Consider the following 25166-nt stretch of genomic DNA (forward strand, 5'->3'; position numbering starts at 1 on the left):
GAGGCCAGTTTACAGCAGGGAAGTGCTTGGTCTTTTGCCTTCAGGACATTACAACACGAAAAATGGCACCAGCATTTTTCAGTGAGCACCATTAACTGACTTTGGTAACTTGGCATGACCAGCAGTATTGAAGAAGATGCTGAACGCCTGTCTCGTACAAAAAGAAAGTACAGCTGCCAATTACCCTGCAACTACAGTCTGTAAATACTAAAAACATAAATATGTTAACCATACAAATATACACAAAACACAGCACAAGCAATATTACAGGATCCAATGCCTACTCTCTATAACTGGTTTTGGTTAATACAGATGCAACAGCAAAATAAATGCTATTTCATATATGACAAACCTTTCTTCCAAAGGTCAGTGGCAGTAAGCCAAAGTTCAGGTCCAGGCTTTCACTAATCCAATGTGACTCACACAAATTAATCAATGAAAGAGTAGCACTAAGGGAAGATAATGACTATCAGTTAACACTGAAACTTTGAGATGGAGCTTTCTTTTGCCACCATTTTGTGATCAATTCTCCCTTTTTCACAAGTGCTCTTTCTGTGAGCACTCACCAGCCCTAACAGGGGAAAAAGTTATTACATACAAAATATGATTTAGGGGTAAGGATTAATAGAAAGAACCTGCCGGAGCTTGGATTTTCTCAATCCTGGGAGGTGCTCTCCATGTATTTAAGTGAAATTTCCATGAGATTGCACTTAGCAGACCACTAAGAAGTTGTTGCTCTCCCACTTTTTTCTTCTTTTCCATGCAGTTCTGTTTCAAAGTTTGGCAGAATTGCATGAGAAGGGCAAGAGGAGATGATTGCTGGTCCATTGTCTTGGCTAATGCTCTTCAGAACAGCGTCCTCTCCTCAAGACCACATCATCTAGTCCAATATCTCCAGTTCTTCCTTTCCCTTTCTCACCTCTGAAAATTATCTAGGAAGAGAAATAGAACAATTTAAGTGGAGGATAAAAAAAAAAAAATTACACAGAGATAATTCATTAAAAAGTGTGATGAAGGATTCTGGTCTTCATCCAAATTCTCCTCAGGTTTCCAGTAGGCCCCTCCAAAATCACTACTGTTTGGTTGCTTTTGGGTTTTAATTAGCTAGAAACTAAAACGTCCACATTTCTTCCCTGCTTACTTAGGAGTCTTTCTTTGCTCCCCAATCTTTGGATAAGTGTCACAGTGGTTCAGGTCAGCAGTCCTGGCTGCCCATGCTGGCTGCAAAAGATCCCAAACTCAAGTGTGCCATGAGGCAGCTCCTGTCTGTGGTCCAATGGATGGCAGGTCATGCTGACAACTACTGCCAGGGGGTCAGGAGAGGCACAGAACGGTGAGAAAAGGAACTTTTTGCTGGTCATGTCTGAGATCTTGTCTACCAGACAAGACATGAGTGATTCAACACTTACTGAGACAGACACAAGGACTGCCAGAAGTGATAAATTTTGGGGGGGGGGGGGGGGGGGGGGGGGGGGGGGGGGGGGGAAGTAAGAATATAGCAAATATATTGTTCACCTGTTACAAATGTCCACCTTCTCAGACCGACATTCATTTACAGCTAACAAAGTCAGGTGTCTTTGCTACTGTTCCTGAGGTAAAGTTTCCAGAAAATTATCTGCAGTACCTACAGCCTTAATATTTGTTTTAGAAATAGATACTTGTAACCTGATCTCACCATGAACATTGATGCGTTTTCACATCAGAGTACCTGATATTTAAGTCAGAGTAAAACAGGCCCTGAAGTACCCAAGCCACTTCTTCAGATCTGAAATAGAAACTACCTTCAGAGGTTGAAGAATAACACTGAGCTTTTGATACCAGTTAATCACACAATGTTTCTAAGATTTCCAAGTGTTAAAAGATTCTCCATAGCACTTCGGGCAGCTTCTTTTGATTGCATTAAACCACTCTGTGTTGTAGGTATTTTTAGGTCATCATTCACCTCCTTGGCCTGATCAGCTGCAGGGATGTTAAAGGGCATAAAACCACAACTGATTGCATGTGTAATCTCCCTACCTTACCAAAAATTACTTATTTTCAGTATCTTTGCCCTGGTTGAGCCAGTTACTAATCCACAGGGGATGATTATTCCTATTTCATGGCACTGTATTATTCAAAGCATTATTCATGAGGACTCTTGATACAGGCTTTTCTTGAAATCTCTATAGAGCATGCCTCTGTCCACAAGGCTGTTCTTTCCTGTGTGATGATTCCCTTAAAATAGGCTGTACCAGGTAGCTCAGGAAATGACACAGTAGCCTGAGTCTATTGCTGTAGCTGACATTTCTTTCTCTTTTCTGTGCATAAAACTAATTGGAAAAAAAGGCACAATGACTCTCATCTGTATTGTGATTCCATTGGCAGAGATTAAAGTAGTAAAACAGACTGAAACTGAACCCAGAAGATGAACACTGCAGTGCTGCACCATTTAACTGTCTTCAGCTTTTCATGCAAAAACCCAAAAAGCAACATGAGCATCAGTACTTACACTCCTGATGCCCAGTCCCCGTAAAGTTATGCGTGTCTGTCTCCAGCCGTGGCCACCATTTCTTCCCCAGACAGCTGGGCCATGAGCACCATTTTTCCTTACAAAGACTTGGAGGGCACCAGAATGCAGCCCAGGCACTTTATGCCTAAAGGACAGGCACAAGTCTCCAGCCTGAGCCATGTGACCCAAGGGCAGGATAAGATGTGCTACTCTTCCTTCTTTGCCCTTGGGATCAGAGATGGTAAGATACTGTCCCCCTGCAGTGGAAAAAGCAGTTAGTTTTTAGCAGTTAGGTTTTGTTTGGTTTTTCTAAATGCTAACTAGGTTGCAGGACCAAATGCATGAAAAGTTATTAAAAAAAAAAATAATAAAGGGGTCCACAAAGTTCAGTGAGTGTTAAATAAGGCCTATATAAACAAAACTGGTGCATCTGCCTCCTACAGGGTAAGATCTACAGTGCTGCTCTTCTCTATACATTAATACCAGGTTAGGTGTTGCCCATCTAATTTCTTTTTGACAATGCAAACAATACCTCTCAAAAACGGAAACCTCATGTATTATGTAATTTCTGACAACCTCTTGGTGACTGCATGATTTTAAACCCACAGTGATATTAAAGCCACTGTGCAAATTTACGCACCTTTCAAGCTGCAAGGTTTTGCTGTTGGACAGATAAAGGAGAAGACCAGAATAAATGCTATCATGTAATTGAGCTATGGCTCTGTCCCTTTCCTTTCCTTTGGGAACTGTGTTAACAGGTTAAGTCTCAATGCATATCCATTTGCAACCCCGACAGCCTCTTTTATTTAAGCGTAATTTAAACTCTTAATCTGGATTAGATAGATAAAGCAAGCAGCAGTAATGATTTCCACATGGCTGTTAACCCTGAAGCCTAACAGTAGGAAGTTGGCAGTGAACATACATACTCAATTCAAAACCCTATTATTAGCTCTTATCATGTATGAAGTAAAGGTGCCTTCCAGAAAACACTTAGAACATGAGAAGCTGAGGATTTTGGGAATGGCAACATCCATACAACCTAGAAAGAAAAAAGGCACCTTTCATACTGACACTCAGAACTACACTAAACGAGATTTCACATCTTGGAGAAAATCCAGACCTGTATGTGCTGTTTGTACTTTTAATGAAAACTTTTGCAAGGTGGGTAAAACCTTTAAAATCTGAAATGACCAAAGGGAAAAAGGTTCAAAAAACCCCCCCAAAAACTTATCTTACACTGAATTTAAGAATATTTTTTCTTTATGAAATCAGATTTTAGGAGGTTTTTTAAAATAAAAAAATTCCACTTTTACCTTAAATTCATTAAGAAAGGTGGCATTTTTAGTCTCCTCAGTTAAAACTGAAGATGCAGAAATATTGGGGGTTTGTAATATTGTTAACATACACCATTAAATAGGATAGAAAAATATTTTTTAATTATCTCCCTGCTACTTCTCAACCAGAGCATTGTTTTTGGAAAGCTTCTCTTTGAAAGTCACAATGATTTCCCTCAAAAGCTGTAAGATTTAATGACAATGTACCAGGGCTTGTCACACACTTAAAAGGAACGACAACCTTGTCTCCAATTCACTACTTCTACGTAAGTTTGTAAACTCTTTGCTCTCCATGAGACTTAACAAAGCAAAGTATTATGCTGCTGTCTGGGCCCCTAGATCAGCATTTAGCCATGAAGGGGGATCCATTTGCCCAAGGATCTGTTAAAGCCTTTTGGTGGGTATTTTCTCAGGGAGTTTTCTTTTTTTTTTAATGCATTGCTTTTGCAGCAAGGTCACTAATTGCTAAAATAAGCACAATACTGTTTAAATAACTGTACCTGTTTGCTGAAGATACAATTATACCACTATGAAAGTACTGACTTATTAAGTGCATCGTTTTCAGATAGTTACTGTGGCTGAATCCAATCAATAGGAAACAGATTTAGGTAAGCACAAAGCAAACATATCTGTAGGCAAGCCCCTGGAGGAAAAGGTCCCCTCAAATCAGCATTTTCTGCATGCAAGATAAGTTTATAATGCTTCAGCACAGCACCTTTCAAAATGCAGATTCTGATAAACCAATAAATAGCAAACTTTGCAAGGTGAAAGCAAACAGTCAGGAACAAGCTGTGAAAATAAATCCTTGCAACAAGGTATTCCAGACAGGAGGGAGTGGGTGTGTGACTTCAAGGGACTAGTTTTAACAGGTTATGTCAACAGCAGCAGAACATACACAGGAAATAAATAGCTGAGCTTGTCCCCGACTACTGCGAAGCAATGCAGGGGAAAAGTCTGACAAAAAAGAGCCGGTTAAAAATCATAGTTCTGGAACTTAGTATGCATTAACAACAATTTTTGAGTACAGATAATGAATATGCTTTGAGTGACCTAGAAAAAATGGATTTTTACAGCTGCTGTTTCAAAAAAGGTATGAATTAAGTGTAATATTTTCTTTTTGTAGGTGCCTCTCTGCAAGCAGGAGACAGCTGCCTGTTTTCTCATCTGCAGGAGGAAGGAGCTCTGCTCTCCCACTCATTCCCAAGGCTTTTCAAGTGTCACAAAGAGCTCCTGAAGTACTAGAGCAGCCTGTGTGGGGCAAGCCCTGCCCAGCCAGTGAAGACAGCACTTCCACTGAGCCAGCCAAACAGCCTGGAAAAGGTGCCAGGTCACCTGCTGCGGTGGCAAATGACTGTGCCAGCAGTGGCAGCATAAGGCCAGACAGATGTGACAGGGTAGTGCACGAGGAAAATGCCCTCGCCCTCCCTCATCTTAACCTGTACCATTGTCCCGCCTGAGCGCGCGCTTCCTTCCGCAGGCTGCCATCCCTCACATAATGGGAGCTTTGTGCACTTCAAAGGCTGCTCCTTGGGGATGAAGTAATCCCATCATTACGGGGAGCCAGGGATGTGTGTCTAATCCCCAGCACTGCTGGGCAGGCACTGCTGGGGGAAGGGTAGGCAGGAAAGGACAGCAACCTCTCCGTGCCACACCAAAATCAATATACAAAATACATCCCACTTCCTGGGACAGCAGAGGTGGGCCAGAGGGCAGGGCTGCTGCTGACCACCAATGCTGATGCTAGTCTCCTGTGCTGTAAGCAGCTACTACACACTCCCCTCTAATGTTTGGTGTAGTGTCACTTTTTACCATCCCAAAAAATCCCATTTTCAGAAGCTTCTGTGTTTGAACATTTTACTTCCAGTTACTTTTTTCCTATATACAGATTGATTTTATTGAATTCTACTCCAACCTACAGCAATCTGAGAGGCTAAACTAGAACATTATATCTGGCAGCAAAACAAAGACTATGTCCAATACTTTCTATAATTTTGCTAGTGATAGGGAACTAATTATGTTTACATGGTTGTTTGAAAAATAAGCTTTGTTTCACCATAAATAAAAGCTGTTCTCTAGTCCACTTTTTTCCCCCAGATTCTTTTAAGGCAAACTTTTGCTGACTATATTTACTACTCCTTCAGAGACATTCCTATTTTAAAGATGCCAGCCATGGTAAAACTGTAAATTTTCAACTGCTCTTTCACACTGGTAATCCTCAATTTTGTTTTTTATACACAGAAGAGGTGTGGGTGTGAAATATATTCCAGAACTAAAGGGAACAGAAGCTGTGTAATTTGTCCTAAAGCACAAACTGTCATCAGCCTCAAGCCTGGGTGGTTCTTCAACTGCAGGATGTGACTCTACACAGATCACTTACCTGATGCATCTCTCACTGGTTCCCAGTGCAAGTCATCGTCTTTGCCCTTGATCCAGCCGCACAGTCCACTATCAAAATTACAGCTGTGCACCAGCACACCTGGCAGAACAGAGCAGGAGGTCACAAAAAAACCCAGAAATGATTCAGATTGGTTTGGTTTTCAATTTCCCATGTGGCTGACACTAGCAAGTAAGTGTGAAAATTAAATGTAGAAGAAGGAGCCCTAGGAAAAGAACCCGCAAAAATACTAAAACAATAAAAAGGACCCTTGTATTTATTAACAATGCACACTATTTTTGTGCTAATTTTTTTAAGATATAAAAGTAGAAAGGTTTTCATAGGCAAGGGGTTGGTTTTATAAAGCAGTTTAAAAGAGGTGCTTAAGATGTAGGAGCCCTGAAAAATGTATAAACCCCCAAGAAATCTCAAAATAATCATAAACCCTAGGTCCTGCATAGGAGACATGGTCTTTACCTGGGTCATCATTTGCTTCAAATTCATCAGCTGTAATCCCTCTTTCAATTTCAAGTATTTCAAACAGATTATTGCTCACTCCAGGCTGGCGTGGAACTGTGAGAAAAAATGAATGAGATAAGGAAATAGGTTACTAACTAGCTTTATCTTTAACAAAAACCAGCAGAGCAGCTCTGGGCATTGTGCTTTTCCTGGAGATTTCAATACATTTAATTATATTTGACACAAAGACTCATAAACTTTATGCCTACATGATTTATGATTTGTGTTGCAACATTTACCTAAGCACTATAAAAGGTAATTCCAAATCTCCTAAAGGCCCTCTGAATGAAAGCTCCTTTTTAACCGGGGGGAAAGCTTCATCCTTGAAGCACACTATTGCTCTCCAAATGTGTTTTCAGAGACAGTGGTTTCTCAATTAAACAAAGCCACATGAAAGTCCTCACTCAACCCTTCCACCGACGTTTATAGGAGAACCTCGACAGGAGGCAGCAGTACTTGGAAGAGGCCCCACGTGCACTTAACCTTTGAACTACAGCTGAAGGTACATCCATCTGTCTGCAAAGGATCAGAGCTCCCCAAACAATTATCAGGGTTGTACTGAGAGTTGAGAAGGAGGAGCTCTAGTGGAAGCTGGAATTCAACTGTAATTACACTTTTTGCTTTCCAGCAGCACAGCCAGTCCTTCAGCTGCTCCTCCCAGCTGCAAGGAGAACGAAGAGCTCTTGGTGATTAAGAAGCCCAGAGGTTATTACACATTCAGCATCCAGGACAACCTGAAATTTATGAGGTCTTTGTGGGAGTGATGGCTGCCAAAGTCAGGTGGCTACAAAGACTCCCACATATTTCTGAAGATGCTGTGCCAGTCTGTGTACATCTCATGCAGATTTCTTGCCTGATGGACAGGTGTCAGCTAGAGATAAAGATTACACTGAATAGAGCTGTCTTGGAAAATTCCTCATTTAGAGGCAAGTCTAATGCATAATTCATAATAGTAGTAATATGTTTCAGACATGTCCTTAGATTTAATAGGCACCTCTGACACCCAAGGTATTTGTAAGGGCCTTATCTATTAAAAACTTGACATGTTTTCCATTTGCAGTGCAAAAATAACTATTAATGTCTGACTTCAGGGGCAAGTGAGAACAAGAAGAATTAAGACGACTGGAAGGACTGTTGTCTTCAGAAAATCAAATCAAAGGTTAAGAAGGAACTTCTTTTGCACTAGGTCAACATGAAAATAGCACTGCTGCAAGAGCTCCTCTAAAGCCAGAATACAGAAAAGAAAAAATGTTGAAACTGGGACAAAATAAACAAATTCTAATGTATTTTTAAAATACTATTCTAGGCTAGAGATCTTGAATAAAAATTTTGTACAATAAAATCAAATACTTAAAAAGCTCAAAATCTGTAGGAAACTGATGAACTCATAAATATAATAGTAATTATTTGAATCATTAAGTCTCCCTTTTTTTGTTTCCTTTTTCTTTTTAATCCTTTGCAGATTTTAGACTATGTCTATTTCCAGTCTAGGATATTAATGCTCACAACAGCTTCAGGCTTGCAGCTGACTTGGGTATTAGAGGACTGTTATTTTTAAAAATACCTTGACTGTAAATAATATTTTTGCTGCTTTGTTTTATCTGGGCTGTTTTGCCCACGTGACTAGAAACTTTGAGATATAACATGAAAGAAACCTTACAAATGTGCACAGTCCACACAACCTAGGCCAATAATTGCCTTGCAGTACATCTACACACAAATGTTATATTCAGTCTCATAAAGGCATCACTCACCCTTAATCCCTGCCAGCAGTGTACCACTCTTCCCTAGGAGCTCTATCTATGCTGCTGCACGCCCAGGGACCACCACCTTGCCTTCCCTCACCTCAGACTGTGCCAAGGGAAGAAGATACTGTTTGTTTTCTGTGCTATGCAGAGCAAGTCCACAATTCGCTTCAGAACTGCTGAGTGCAGCAGGGCAGGGACCAAAGGCTCGGACCACAGGCTCACAGGAAGGTTCTGAATGAGCACTGTGGCAAAGAGCATGAAGGGAACCCACTGCCATGCTCTAAGATTTGTAGGATACTCAGGGGTCACAGTTTTAAGGTACATGTCCTGTGCACCCTCTTCCCAGTCTGTCATAATCCTTGTTTATGGAAAATACTGCAAAAAATATTGGGAATTTATTTTGTAAACTACTTCAGTTTACTTCCTTAAGTACCGTTTCTAATGCGATGCTGTTTTCTACAAACCTGAGTTACGTCTGTGTGCACATACAAGCATTCTCCAAATTCAAGTTGATGTATCTGCCTGTAATCAAAGCTCTGCAAAAATATTTTTTCAAAAATTCCCCCAGAGTCCTTTCCAAACACTTTTTTTATGAACTTCTAGAAGAATGTGTTGCAGTGCTCTAATACAGTCACTTCAGTGCTCGGACCTAATTACAGGAATGTGCACTCAATTTGAAACAAGGGTTACCATAAGTGATGCAGGACTCTAAATATGACCCACATGTACACTTCTTTCTGCCATGACAACCAATATGTCGAGTGGAGATCGTGGGAGAAAGTACTTGGCACACTTATTTTCTGCAAGCTTTCCAAACCCTTTCTGTGTACTTTATATAGTGGATCAGTGTGCTTTTCACTTAACTTCAATGGTTTGATAAAGCTTGTTAAATAGAAACTTGGCTTCTTTTTCTTGGAGAATTTTATAAGCTCTGAGTGAGCCAATACATCAACACTACCATATTCTCAAAGTTCATGAGCTAACCTCTTCATAGATGCACAAATCTGGGGGAAAATATCACAACTGTGATTACTAAATATTAAGTAAGAGTGATTACTTTCCAGCTTTTTTAACCTTCGGGAAAACAATACAGCTTTTTTTTTATTTACTTGCTAATTGCTGAGTTTGGGAGTATAAGAAAATGCATGTATATATATCAGCTAGTTTGCAATAAACAGAATATTTGCTGTTTTGGTGTTACAAACCAAAACATGGAGTGCAATTTCATGTTATTAGTAATTGTTATTACTACTAATAATGCAGTTCTCTGGCTTACAGAAAACACTGGTTTTGCACTGTAAGTACAACTCCATTCCACACAATGATCATGACTAATCTTCCCATTTGCTAACAACAACAACAAAAGGACAGAGATTTTTTGACTGAGTAATTACGACTGAAAGCTGTTAAATCCCACTTCCAAAAATCTCCCGCAAGTGATGAGATCTCACACAGAACTAGTAGAAAACAGCTAAAAGTAAGGGTAGTCCAGAGGTCAATTGGACTGAGAAAACAAGAGTAAGTCCTGTTTTCCTCCAGGGAAGATTCTGATATATGCTGGGCTAAAAAGAAGAGGCAACAGAGAGGTGCATTTCACCCTTCCCTTTGGACACCCACAGTGTCCAGGATAGGTTTCTTATAATTCTACAGATTCAAATTCTGCAGTAAGAATTATTTCAGGAAGGGCTTTCTGTGTCACCCTCTCCAGCACTATCTACATATGAGGGGAGACACAACAGTGTCAGCATGCCACCACTCTGAAGTCCAATCTTGCATTTCAAAGGCAGTTACAAGGCTCATTAAGTTTTACTGAAATCAAGCATCTTGGTATTTATCTTCCAGAAAGTTTTCTGCAAAGTAACCTGCCTGCTTTTCTATGAACATCCATTCAGGAGGTGCAGAGTGACAGCTGAGTTTCAGGGAAACACAGCTAAAACAAGGAGTGTACAGAAGCTTGCATATCAGATTCAGGGACAAAACTTGCCGGAAGATTGATTGAGGGTGAGACTTGCAAGACTCCTAGGTTTCATGATTGAACTCCAGAGTATCAACAGGAACAAAGTGCCTCTCTTAAATGCTTAAATACAAAGACAAATACATTTTTAAAGGTGCCAGAACAGTGAAGACAAATGAAATGCTGTTGTAAAATAATGCTACTCTAATTATATCAAAGAATAACAAACCCTCCATTCTTTGCTTTTGTTATTTCCCTTTTTTCAACAGCTTCAAGCATCACAAAACTGCACTTACAGCACTGAGGACTTTGCAGTCACTGAAAGGAAGAAAAGAAAGAAACAAGTTTTAATCCAATCTTTACATTTTTAATAGCTGTTATGAGAAACATTTCCTAATTCCAACTTTTTCAGCTCCACTAAGGGCTAAGAAGGAAAACTGCTGTACTGTCTTCTAAGGGGGATTGTTCTTGCTCTCCTGATATCTAGTATTATGCTTTAGGTTTATGCTTTCAGTGCTTATTCAAATCCCAATAGTAGCAGAAATTCACAGTCTCATTGAGAAGTTTATTCTATTTGTTAGAGACTTACAACTAGACCAGATTCCTCCGTACTTCACTGTAGTTTGTATCAGTCCTGAAATAGTTAAATATTAAGCTATCACTGCATTCCTCTCTCATTGCCATTCCCCCCATATCCATATCAGGAGAAGATTATCCTTGGTGCCAGATTCCACTGTCTGCATCTGACTAAGTGGTTCAAAGGCCAAGTGTAGGAATTCCATTTTCAAAAATACTAATTTTTTTTGTTCTCTAAGAAAGCAGCACCCCAAAGTCACTGCAGGCATTTTTAGAAAAGGGGTAAAGCACTTAAAGCAAAGCAACAACCCAATACCTTTCAAAAGTTGTGAAGGTATTTAAATAACATTATCAGCATTTCTATCATTTGTGCTCTTCATTACTCCTGAACAGAGCAATTTCTCTGGCCCTCAGCTCATTTCAAGTTGAGCAGCACATTCAAGAGAGCTCTAAAGTGAGGTCAAGTTTACTCAGTGTGTGGAACAGCAGGTCAAACAACAACAAAGGGAGAAGATAGGGAGCAAGGAGTCACCAAGGGTAGCCCAGGAAAAGGTTAACTAACAAAAAAATAGAATTTGAAAAATACTTGCAGAAAAAAGTACATTTGCCCCAGCATGTTTCCTCCCCCGATATGGACCAATCCTAGAGCAACGGGATTTGCAGGATTTGGTCTGGAACACTAGGACAGCTATCACTGCACAGTAGCCACTGGCCCCTTTGCCACAGATTGCCTGACAGAAGAAGCAGTTATTCGATGGCAGAGCAAAACTACTGCTTCCTCCAAGCCTGGCTAAGGCTTCAGAGCTCCATGGGAAAAAAAGGAAGGGAAATGTCCATGCATCACAAGATAACCTAGCTGAAAACACAACTTTAAATACTGAGGTCTTCAACAGATGCTAATGGCTGGGAGGCCAGAACTGCCAGTGGTTGCTGGGTACAATGCTCTCTGTGCTGGGTTTTGCCCATCCCTGTGATAAAACACTACCTTTCGTGACTCTTGGGAATACAACAACCCTTGGAGACACAGGAGGAAGTAGCCACCTAAGATGACACAAATTCTTCTGAAGACTTTACAAAACTGAAGTTAAATCCTACTTCATGGCCTATGGGGATCTAACATCGACTTTCTCCTCTGTTTTTCAAGAAAATAAAGAGTTACAAGACTACTAATTGCTGCCTGTATTCTCCAGTGGGAAACAAATAAAGGCAGAAAGAGCAAAGCTTTTTCTTCTCTTTCCAGGCAGGCATATGGGGACCACAGTGCAAATTTCTGAGAACTGGCTTCTTTGCTGCCTCGACTGGAGAAGCAGTTGGTGTGGAGAAATGAACCTAAAGAAGCTCAGTACAAGCCAAACAAAATTACCTCATATCCACAACCCAGGAATATTGCAAAGATGTCTGATGTAGGTGAGACTAAAACTGAAACAGCTTTAAAGAAGATGAAGGAAATAGTTCAAAACTCCCTTTCCCTGAGGAAATATAGAAGCAAGTGAAAAATCCACAAATGTTTTTGGCAGTGGGGGAGGGTCTGGCACATCCAAATAGCAGCTAAGAAGCAATTCAAAGATTAGCTAAATGTTACTAGTCATTCCAGTTTGAAATCCTGTATTGTCTTAACACCATGGTTGTTAACATTGTGTCTGGCTGTGAGGAATGATTTTGGAGAGGCACTGGCTTACACTCAGTGGGAGCACTGCCGTCCTGAGCTTGCAGTGCTTCACACTGAGCAGCTGCAGACAAACAGAACCAGGCACTGCTTTCCTACAGGCCTGGAGCAGGGACAGGACTGGCCAGCAGGAACCTGAAGCTCAACCCACCCTGCACACTCCATCCGTAAGCTAACGTGAAAGGTGTTCCAGCTAACGCTCTTCGCATTTGCCACAAGCCAAGAGCACTCGTGCAGCTGGGTCTGCAGCCCTGCTAATGCCCAGGAATGCAGCACCCGGCGTAACGCTCCCACGCTGCTGAACCCCTGGAGTGATGGCATCTGGGGATGTTCAGGTATCTCTGCATTATCCTTACAAGGGCAGTACTGAGGAGAGGCAGAGCCACGCTCTGTGCATCCTACTGTGGTAATGTACGTGGCTATAACTTTTCTACCTGCTTTTCTGTATGTCCCACATGAGGAGATGTAACTTCTCTTCCCCACAAACTCCTACAGTAACAGGATTCAACAGGTGAAGAAACACCTTACTCTACAAGCAATGCTTTCTTTGAAAAAGTAGCACATTCTTCTGAAACAGAACTGTTTTGCAGTCGACTGTACATTTCAAATCCTCAACAAATGCTTTTTGCACCCCCTACACAAATGCTTCAAGACAAACAGAAGGTAGGAGAGGACTCCAGTGACCATTACCTAGATGATACTTCCAAAGTGCCCAGAAGAGAAAGGGAGAAAAACAGAGCAGGAAGCAGAGTGGAAAGGAAAGAAAAAGGCAAGAGAGAGGAAAAAACAGACACCAGCTCCATGAAGGATCACACTACTAGCATCATCTGGAGCACAAGTGGAGTATGTTTTCAGTCACAGAGTTATGTCACACACATACGTATATCAAGTATGTCCTTTGCAGGGAATCAAAAAAAGTTATATGGGATTGAAGACAGACATCTGTTGACTTGATCTGAGGACTCTCTGTTCCTGTATTACCTACTGAGGCCAGGAACAGCTGCTGGTGTTTGACCCATTTCAGTCCTGCTGTGCTGGGCACTGAAGCCTTTGAAGCTATGTATGGACATGACAAACCTCAGAGGGTGGCAGCTGACCTAAACCAATAGCTGATAACCACTTTGCAAAGATCCTGTGTTTGTTATACGTACCATAATGTAAGCTGCACTCAGACCAAGCCAAACTTAAAAGGCTTTTACTTTCCTATTTTCCAAACTCCTATATCTGAAGCATATGTATTGAAAGCATTAGCTTCAAAATCTAGCCTCTAGGGACAATACAGAAAGACTAACTGTAAATAACAAGCTTTACACAAAGGATTGTTATGACTTCATGAAAGTAGCTGAAAACTATCCCTCTGCTTTAGAATTCCAGAGAACACTTGCAACATGAGACACCTGGGAAGCACAATGCTGGAGTCTACAATAATGTCCACAAAACGTTATTTTTAACTGTTGGTTCCCACTATATTAAGCTTTGTAAGTCTTTATTGTATTTCCTTTTAAAATTTCACTTAAACATATTTCTATATTTTGAATACGAAGCCAAAAGTACACTCTGCTAAGCAGTACCAGGATTTGGCTTCTAACATTTGTCAGCTTCTCTCTCCATTTTCAATTTATCTGTCTACAACAGATAAAATGTCACAGGGAAAACTCTTTTACGAGGAACAAAATATTTCACTGAGTAATGACCTACAACAACAAAGCCCAAGAAATTACCACACAGATGCCAAAGCAACCAGAAAAAAACTCCCACATTACTTGTGCACCTGCTCTGAGACAGCAAACTTTTCCTCCTACTACATTGCTTCAGCAGCTTTATTGTACAACAAGCTGAAGAGCTGATCCAACACCCTCCCCGTCTCTAAAATTAGCTGCAGAAGTAAAGATGAAATCGGGTGTTGAGTATTTCTTGGCAGACATGCACAGCTCTGTAAGTGCCAGTAATGTCTCCTGTGGTATGCACTAAAGCTGGCACAATGGTGCTGTAGATTTCAGAGGAGCTCTTAAAATTACATGTGTTCATGCTATGAGAATCTTTCCTATCTTCAGCTTTTCATGTATCCCTTTCCACAGGGATTAGTCTCCCTGCTATTTTTGTGCATTTTTCCCATTGTTTAGTCATGAACATCTGAGACTATTCGAACCCATACACATTAGGTCACATAGAAGTCTTTAGGTAATCAGACATGATCCCATTTCTTTACCATTCTTAAAGCTATGGTAATACTTTATTTAAGAGTGACTCTCAACTCTCTGAATTTGAATCCAACCACTTTGTGAGTTATGTTGCACTTCAATGCTTTTCAATAAAATGTCTCCCATTTCCCTAAAACCTTCATCTGAAAGCATAATTAAGTACTTCTGTGGGACAATATACTCCATAATTTCAGGGGGGAAAAGATAAACACATTTTTTGATTAATTGATTCAGAACTCTCTTCCCAAATTTTTCTTAATAAAATCAACTATTTGTGCAGCTTTACCATATGAACATTTTCAGTTTGGTTTCTCTGTTCTCAATGGTATAGTGTTCCAAAAAATCCAAACAGTATTGTGCATGCTTCCACCTCAGTGCATCTACAGCTTTGATAAACGAAAGCATATGGAGAATTACTTACTGAACACATCTCCTCGGGGTTTCTGAGGATCTGGCTGGATCCTGTTGTCATCTATAACTCCTTGGGAAGATGTAGTTTCAACGGGAACATGTGAAGGCTCTTCAGTTGTTACCAGAGGAGTTCTTTGTGGTGGTAGTGTAGGTCTTACTGTTGTAGGCTGAGGCGGTGTTGGAGGCTCTGTCACTGGTGTCGTGACTGGCCTTGTTGTCACTGGCATGTATCTCGTGGTTGGCTTGGGTGTCAGTCGAGTTGTTGTCCTGGGTGCAAGTTGAGTTGCCCCAGGCATAGGACGAGTTGCTGGCCCAGGGGTAGGATGAATTGTCAGCCGGGGTGTCGGCCAACCTGTTGGCCTGGGTGTCGGCCAAGCTGTTGGCCTGGTCACTGGCCTTTCTGTAACAAAAGCAGGTACATGTGATGGTCTGAGGGGTTGTGCCTCCAACATCAACAATCCTACTCGTTATACCACTGCCTCCCTCAGGGAGAGTGCAATTGCCTTGAATATCTGATATAGGTCAGGTGTTTCAATCACAACAACAGGAAAAATGGGAAAGAGAATCAAAATGGGACCAAAATGGACATCTCAGCTTCTCATCCCAGGAACTTAACAATCTATTTTGACACAGAGAGACTTGGATGAAATAACTTTTCTTCCACTGAAAGTTTCCTTTAGTTAGCAACATGCTTTAGCACCAGCGCTGCTAAATTATCACATCCCTTTAGGGGGTACTTGGCATTACAGCAGTTTAGAGATAATTTAGAATGACTGAAGGCTAAGACACTTCCATCCCACCTCCTCCCAAGAATCAAGTCTCTTTCAGATTTGGCAAAACTTACCCAAAAGCACTACTGGTTAAAAAAGCATGGGCAGGAAGCCATGGGTTAAGCAGCCCTCTAAACTAGACAAGTTCGAGTTTAGGAACAAGTTTTTTACTGAAAGAGTGGTAAAGTTCTGGAATCCTCTGCCCAGGGAGGTGGTGGAGTCACCATCCCTGGATGCATTTAAAAAAAGATTGGAGGTGGCACTCAGTGCCATGGTTTAGTTGAGGTGGTGTTAGGGCATGGGTTGGACTTGGTGGTCCGGAAGGTCTCTTCCTACCTGGTGATTCTGTGGTTCATAATCAGGAGTGGCAGCAAGTTTAGGAAGACCCCAATGTTAAAACCATTTTGATCAGAGATGAGCAGATACCTTTGGCTTAAGAAAATTCTTGCAGACCTCTCCATCTAAACATTTCTCCTTGTCAATAGCAGTAATAATTTTAGAGATTGCACCTAAGTCAGCCTTCATTTAGATCTTTACCTTTGCTAAACACCAGGAAACTAAGTAAATGACATTTTTCAGCCTTCACAAAAATGAGGTGGTGGACTGAGCACCACTTCCACCACAGTGACAGCACCCACAATACCATCTCCTCCAATGTTTCATAAAAAAATGACAACAAATTTTAACTTGGTCTCGCAAGGAGAGTTTCTGCAGACATGAAACACAAGAGTATCTGTTCTGTTATTTTCTATTTGTTAATAAGCCTTTTGTATCTCAGTGGAGACCTTAAAAGGCTCAGTAAGAACTCTACTCACACATTTTGTGTACCAGCGTTTCAAGTATAACACACAGTTAAAATGAAGAACTACTGTTTGTTAAACAGTGAATTGTTTGATGATAGCAGGTAAAGAAGTTTTCCCTCTGTCCACTTGTTTATTACTATCCCTTTTAACACCCTGCAGTTTTGACATTTATAGTATATTAGAATATAAAATGCCCCTTAGGACTATGTCCCAGTAACACACATGAAATGTGCCCATACATAATTGCAAGCACTCAGGATGTGAAAGAACACCTTTTACCATGACAGCTACAGGCAAAGGGAAAAAGTGGTTGTGCTCTTTAAAGAGATCAGCGAGTCACCAAGGACCAGATCCCACAAAGGAATGCAGGATCAAAAAGATCCAGCAGATGTCACAGAGCTGCACAGTCCTGTGGGACGTCAAATAAGGGGGAGCTCCAACAGCCTATTCTGTACCAAGGGGGTGGCTGCTTCTCCCAAGAGAAAGGTGGCCAAGGGAATTTTCCAACAGCAAATCATTCCAGAGAAATCTTCCCTCCTGCCTCTGTTCACATCTGGGAAGCAGCAGGGTGTGGAGGGGGGTGAGCTGCTGAAATGGGCTAGCTGTGGAGTGTACATAACAACAGGGTATGAGTAATATGCACTGTTTGATCAGACCTACCCTGCTTACTCAGTTGTTCTCATCCTGATGCAATCTCTAGAATCAAGCTGTGAATAGGGAGAGGTGAATTTCCTTCTAATTATGAAAATGTCTCAGGAAAGATATTTTTACCAAGGCATGCTAAGACCTAGAAAACCCCAACTACATTCCCCAGCCCCCTATTTAGTATTAAAAACAGTTAAGAGAAACCCAGACCGATAGTGCTGTACCTTAAAGTTTACAAAATGGGACACAAGCTTTCAGAATCTCTATTTTAAAAGGAGCATTACATACGTATGCAGTTTGTTCCATTGTCTCTGTACCCTTCTTTACACTTGCATTTGTAGGATCCTGGAATGTTGTAGCAGTGTGAAAAACTACCACACTGATGGTGGCCAAGGGAACATTCATCTATATCTGCAACAGAAAATTTACATTAAAAAAATCATTTGCTTCAAAGAAACCTGACTTTCTGCTTATCCCTGAAAAAAAACCCCAAACATTATTACTATTTTGATTATGTAAAAAAAATAATAAAACTTTTGCCAGTGGGAAAAGGAAAATAGTCACAAATCAATGTGGTGATCCAACCATTAGGGTAAATGGGGACTATTGGGCAACTTTGGTGTTGCTCAGCTTATACCTTAGCATCAGCTTCAGACATGCCATTGCTAGACTGCAGCTGAGATCATTAAGATCACAATTTTAACAGCCACTTCTTACAGGTGACAGAATAAGAAAAAAAACTGAGTCTAGGAACATGCATGTTCTTAATCACACAGATATTAAACTGTTTTTTCTTCATAAAATGCTTCCCATATTAAACATCTGTATAGATGTTTCTACATCAAGTAGAAACTGCTGGAAACCTTTCATATGGCATATCCACATTTATTGCCAATGATGCAAGCAAAAATCTCCAAATTCCAGTGCTCTGAATACAAATGTCTCTGAAAAAAAATACTTAAGCAAACATAAAGCAATGCCTCATTATCTCCACACAATCTTTTTTCAGTGAAAGAATCATAACCAGTTAAGACCCTGTGAAACTAAGGCAGAGAGACCCAGGAATATCTTTGTTGAAGGGCATATACCAGCTGCATTCCAGTCTCATGTCCAGACAACATCAGGTTATTTCCCAACTCCTGCTTCTTCCCCACCTGTCTTCAGGGGAAGGAAAGTTGGGCAGTCTGGGTTGGGAGGAGCGAGGGTGTGCACATTTTCTGATCCTGGATCTTGGGGCATGCTATGGAGCACACCAGTGTTACAGCTCAGGTATAGCCCAAGCTCATACATCGCTCCAAGCCTACAACTGCCAGTGACAGTGAATCCCGCAGGAAAAAGGGCTTTGGAAAGGAATTCTTGGGGTCATCAGCTCTGCTCTCCCCACTAGCTTCCACACAAGAACCAGTACAAGAATGTGGACCAAATACATGCCTTCTCTTTCACAACCTATTTCTATAATCCATCTTTCTTAAAATACTGATGCAGTGTAAAACCCCACTTCAACGTTTCAGCCATAATAAACAAACATTCCTCTTTGAACCATTAATTTCATTTCAGAATATGCAGCTCTATTATGTGCACATAAAAAATAGCTCGTTATTACCATGGCATTGGTATTTGCCTCCGATGTACATCAGATCAAAGCCTTTATGACACCTGCAAATGTAGCTTCCAAAAGTATTGACGCAGTGCCTAAACCGTGGACAGAGAACCCTCCCAGTAGCACATTCATCAATATCTGTAGAAACAAAGGAACTGTATTATTCTTAATAACAGTTAAAATACAATGTACGCTGTCTAAATGAAACTGGTTTCACATAATGGAAAGCTAAAGAATAGCCAAAGTATTTTTCATAAGGGCCCTTGGTCAGCCAGCAGTAATACCTGAGAACTTCTTCTGGCTGTGCCCTCTCAGTTCAGCTCTGGGTCACAGGCAGATACCCAGGGAGCAGCCGATGCTCACCCACTGCTGCTCTCCCTGCCTGGGAAACTCTCACACGAGGTCAGGCTGACACACAAAAGGTGCTTGCACTACCACTCACTCTGTAGTCCTTGGACACCGAGCTGAGGCTGCTGAGTGCTTAAACACTAATTCTCCACTGCCATGCACGGCTGCTTCTGACGCACACAGCTCCTCGCATTTGCTGGTTATCTACAGGGCACAGTTCAAGCCTCTGCTCTGCAGCTCTATCACACTCTTGATCTACGGGAAAGCAGATTTTGCTCTCCACTCGGTTCTTTTCCCAAAAGGAGCACTTCAGTTGCCGCTGTCAAGAGTGCAAAACAAAGCCGAGTGATTGATGCCCTGCTGCTCTTGTGAAAGAGGGCTGAACGAGGCAGAGTTTCTTCTACTGCACAGAAAAAAACGTTACCACAAAGCTGGTGGTTAGTTAGGACAGCTACCTGAGGTGGGGGAGACGGAGCTTCAGCTTCCCCAAGCTGTGTTCCCACAGCCAAAAGAAGTGACCTAAAGCCATGAATTACTGGCCAGACAGGTTGCCCCACTAGCACCTGCTGCCACCGTCCACTCTGCATGAAGAATTACTGAGGACAGCAGGGATTCAACCCCTGAGCTCCCACCCTCCTGCCCTGTCAGACTGCTCTCTCTCCATCGAGAGAGATGGTGGAATGGTGCAGCAAAGGCCCCATTGAGAAAGAAAACAAGGCCAATACTGGGCACCTCTCCACATGCCTGAATCTTCCTATAAATCTGTCTCTTGATTTGAATTTATTGTTAACATTTTAGGCTTTGAATATGTTACTGAGTTTTACAAACCCTACCATGTTTCTTATTATAATTTAATCCACAAGTCACAATTTTCTACCCTTTATTAAAATATTATTTCGAGGCTGCAAGTTTCAGACTCTTGATGAGTTAGTTGTGTTCTTTGTTGGTTTTGGCTGGGTTTTTTTAATCTTTAAACCATAACTTCAAAAAGTAATTCAGTAACAAAAAGATTAGCCACTGAATAACCTCATCATGGCATGGATTATGATCTTAAAAATCTAAGGTAGCATGTCCTGCTTTTTCCTCTGTACATGTTCGTATTTATTCACATTTTTGCAAACTCACATAAGACAAAAATTACGTTAAATTATGGCAGCAGTGTGGTGGTAGGCAGTTACATGTCCTAGAGATACAGGACTGAACTGCTAAACAATACACTGTTCAAAACTGATGCAAAAATATGGAAAAATGAACAGCCTTCCACTTGCATATAATGAGACGTGCGTGGATGCTCATTACTGAGGGGAAAATCACTTTTTGATCAGTAGCCACAAGATGATATGCAGTATGATTGTGATTAGTTTCCTGCAGCTCTCAAACAGTACAGTACAGTGACGGTGGCTTCTTTCAAGCCAATTCACACCTGGACCAAAACGTGTGGGGCTGTTTCCCTCTGCCTGCTGCAACATGCCATGGCTCATACCTGCTTCCCATGAAAGGCAGGGCACGAAGGTGTGGTCTGCATTCTCACCTCAGCCCAGGGAGCTGCTCCAAAGGCACATGAGGGAGTGTGATGGTCAGCATCTAATGAGTCTGATGATCAGTGTCCACCAGAGAAGCAGAATTGCTTCTCTCTCTTGCTGCAAGTATGACCATATTACCAACTCAAGCACAAAATAACGATGAGACTACTTTAAAAATAGTAGGATTTTTAAGTTTACAAGGCCATATTTTCAAGTTTCTAAACACAAAAAAGGGGAAATAATTAATTTTATAGTGAAAAATAATTATTTTCAGCCCTCAATCTCAGATCATTTGAAGCTGAAATATGTATACAGATTTCATTAAATGAAAATCCCAATCCAAAATCCTGCCAACACTGATTGATTTATTGACTCAAGAGTCATTAATCAATTAACTAGCTGTTTAATCGACATTTTCACTGAATACTTTGCTGCATTATTTTTTCACTTTGTGGTCATTTAGTTTATATGATTTACCTTTCTAGCCAAATTAGTGGCTCTTTACTGAGAAGGAACATCTTAAACAAGAGGATGATCAGCAAGTGTTAAAATAGAATAATGCCTAGAGGAATTTCCACCTGTGCTAAAAATAAGCATTGCATTCCCAGCTGTCTTTCCAACTCTCCTCAAACAAGCATTTCATGAGCTGTAGCCAATGCACACTTCAATTTTCTTACCATCACCTACACCTCTGTTTGTACTGCAGCATTATCCAGACCCTTGCTGGAGCCAACCACCTCTCCAACAGTGACAGGCTTGTACAAACAGGAGGAAAAAACCAGCCCTAGTTCCAAGTAGCTTCAGTTCTTTGAGGTGTCACATATTTATCTCAAACTCGATAAAGAAATAACACAGAAAGAGTGCATGTCACAATCGCTTCTTACTAAAAAAAGGAAGAACATTATGTTATGAGGTGGGAAGAACAGACATCTCTTGCTGTAACTATTTTCTCTGTATTGTACAAGGCTGCTCTGAAATTCTTGTGGAAATTCTAGAAATAGGTTATGAGGTCATTCTGAATGATACACACCCAACTAAAATCTGGGTACGCAGTTCTTTGCCTTTCTGGGAAAAAAAAGCGGTTTTTTTGAAAACTTCAAAGAGCTTCATAGGACTGGTCTGAATGTTAGTCTTTGGCATTAAAGTGCACTTTGTTTATTTCAAAGTGTGAAGTTTGCCTGAATAGAAAAATGCACACCAGGAGAATGCTGCAAGCATTTTTTCTAGCAAATTTCTCTACTTGGTGTAACTTTCTTGAATTTGTACTCAAAATCACTCAGCTCCCTATGGCATGGCACAAGTATCTTCTGAAGATCTCTCTGCCATAATATCCACAATGGGATTTATCACAACTTAGTCCCTTCAGCGTGCAACAATGGTGGGTTTTTTTCCTCCTGTTCTGTCCATTCTTTTCCATACACAGACATGTCAATCATGCACTTCAGAAAGCCTCTGACTTGGTGTGGAGCCTGCTCTTCTCACCAGAAGATCTAGGGTCTATCCCCTTCTCTGACAACAAATTCTTGGTCAGCATGGGTCAGGCATTCGAAGAACCACCCATCCTGTGGACAGCCAAGTTACCCAAATGCATGATCAGCACATCCCCATTTTCTTACATTCTTTCAGTGCAAGTGTTGTTACTGGTTATGGAATTGCAGCACTCCTCAGAATATAAATAATAAAATCACTGGAACATCATATCCACTCAGGATATATAGTTAATGACTAATGAAATCACATGTCACACTATTCTTCAGACCATACTAGAGTCTGATTAACCATAAGCACCTTCTCCATGTTCACAAACATGGGAACAAAACATTTCACTTTTATACACTCTGAGTTTCTGTGTTTATTTTAACCTGGAGTTTTCACAGTCTGGAAGAGACTGAAGATTCAGTCCCACTAATACTGGGAGCACAAACAGCCCTTCACCTTGCTCCACTGTAACATCAATGATTTTTACAAATTATTCTTCTACCCAGTGAGCTAGGCACCACCTTTTTGGGTATGAGGGAAAGGTGATCTCCCCATTCCTTTTTTTATGCAGGCAGGTATTTTGGAGTTAGCAATAGTTTAAAATAACCCAGTAGCAGGAGTGGCAAGGGCTGAGGGCTTGGATACCAAGGAGTCTGTATGGGCTTTAGGCAGACAAGGAAACTTGCAGGATTGGAGGAAAACACTGGCCATCTCTGACACAACGGCACCTGAGCAACAGCCTTATCACAATTCTCATTATTAACTTTAAACTGCATGTTCAATGCATTCTAAGTACATCTGATAAACTCTCTTGAACTGCATTCTGTGTAAGGATAAAAGCATTTTGCAGAAAAAAAAAAAAAAATTAAATCTACATTTGATCACCTACCTACACAAGTCCTGCCATCAGGCCCAAGCTGCAGCCCTGGAGAAGGACAGCGGCAGCGCACTTCCCCTTTCAGTACGTCACAGCCATACTGACAGTTTGCCATCAGGCAAGAAAGGGCATCTGAAGAAAAATAATTGGACATATTTAGATAAAGACTCTGATCAGTACTAGAAAACAACTGAAAACTTCACAGAATTAAGATGTCACATATTTATGATAAAAGTGGGAACCTGCTTGTTGAGTTTGACGGGTATCCTTCGAAGAGGAACTACATCTGCCAGTAAAATTTTTCTTTCCACAAACTACATCTCTAAGAAAAAAAAAAAAAAAAAAAAAAAGAGAAAACCACCACAACTGTAGTAAGTTGTGTTATAGAACGCAGTCCCCAGAATATAAAGGCTAGTATGTACTATAGACTCTCCTGGACAGTACTGCCAGTTTAAAAATGCGGCATCTCTAATTAAAGGTAATTTCTCTCCCCTTCTCTCTGCCCAGACATTCAAAATAACTGCTTTTATGGGAGCAAGTAGGAACCTGATCTCCAGAGAGATGGCAGTACAATTTTTATACCAGTCAAACAACCAACATCTGCAGTGTTAAAGATTTTACATTATAAGGCCACAAGGCAGCAGAACTGCAGGTGTCTTGCTGCAATGAAAACTGCAAGCACTTGTCCTTGAAGGCCAATTAACAGTGATTTACAGCCTTGAAGAATGCTTTGGGGGAAACTTTTAATAAAACTAATACAATCAAAACAATTTCTCTTGTTTTTTTCAGCCTAATTTAACTAGGAAAAAAAGGAGCTCGTCTTGTGCAGCTGCCTAACTTCCAGCAAGATTAATCTTTTACTTTGGGACTCATCTTCATTTCACAGAAGTTTCCCGGGGAAACTCGAGCAGGGATTTTGAGAAGCTGGAAAAGAGCAAGCAGCAAGGCTGGCCGTACTTGAGCAGGTTCCATCTGGCATAAGCATGTAGCCGTTCAGACAGTAGCACTTGTAGCTGCCGTAGGTATTCATACACCGGTGTTTGCATGGCCGCGGCTTTAGTCCACACTCATTCAGATCTGAAATGAAGGGCACAGGGGAAGAGGGTGGAAAAAGAAAACACACAAGGCATGCATGGCAAAACTACTGGTCCAAGCTGCTGGAGAAGGAAGGAAGAATATGGCAATTAGCTTTTGATACGCAGTTCAGCTGATAGCAAGTGTCCAGAACATCCTGCACGAAACGTTGTTCATCCCTCTGGCCAAGCAGCTAATTTTGCTTGGTTTCAAATGCATATTTTAAAAAATGACAGTATTAGTATTAGATGAAGAGCCAGCTGTTTCATTAGGCAACACACAAGCTCAGGCTGCCCACATCTTGCCACTGTTCATGTTGATGCCATGTCCAGGACCAGCCAGCATTCCGAAGGAGGGGGAGGAGAAAGAAAGCAAACATCACTCTGCAATCATTATCAGCAATTCTGATAGCAATTCAGCGATTCACTATCATGCTTCAAAATTAGTGGCAGAGGACGGTAGGAAAGCTGATGCCAACCTACTTCAAATAATCTCACAGAGAAAATTTATTCCTTATCATCTAGAAAATACTAAAAAAAAGTATCTGGCATCAGCTATATTCGTCAAGGACTATCCATGAGGGCTAGTATTTCAGATTTGCAATTTAATACAGAATTAATGACTTGAACTGAAAATATTCAGCTACAATTTCCATATCAGTAGACAGAACTTCAAACAAGAAGTAAAGATGGAGTGACTTCCTTCAGAATTCTCTTCCAAGAATATGTGTTGATTTTATCTGAGTAAACCAGAATATTTTGTTACTTATTTTTATT

The 25166-nt window shown here is 40.9% G+C and overlaps 1 protein-coding gene across 1 annotated transcript in view; it reads right to left on the reverse strand.

Moving 5' to 3' along the window:
• Positions 1-836: 836 nt before the first annotated feature.
• Positions 837-25166, reverse strand: part of NPNT (nephronectin) — a gene marked incomplete at both ends in the record, with an annotated part of 46722 nt that continues 22392 nt past the window's right edge. The window contains 9 exons of the mRNA XM_082281509.1: positions 837-932; positions 2489-2745; positions 6200-6298; positions 6674-6769; positions 15282-15671; positions 17778-17900; positions 19093-19227; positions 23329-23448; positions 24274-24393. Coding sequence (XP_082137635.1) covers positions 837-932; positions 2489-2745; positions 6200-6298; positions 6674-6769; positions 15282-15671; positions 17778-17900; positions 19093-19227; positions 23329-23448; positions 24274-24393 — 1436 coding nt within the window. The remainder of the gene's footprint in view (positions 933-2488; positions 2746-6199; positions 6299-6673; positions 6770-15281; positions 15672-17777; positions 17901-19092; positions 19228-23328; positions 23449-24273; positions 24394-25166) is intronic.

This window comes from Coloeus monedula (genome assembly GCF_965178545.1).
Source record: "Coloeus monedula genome assembly, chromosome: 5".
In the NCBI taxonomy this organism is placed as follows: domain Eukaryota; kingdom Metazoa; phylum Chordata; class Aves; order Passeriformes; family Corvidae; genus Coloeus; species Coloeus monedula.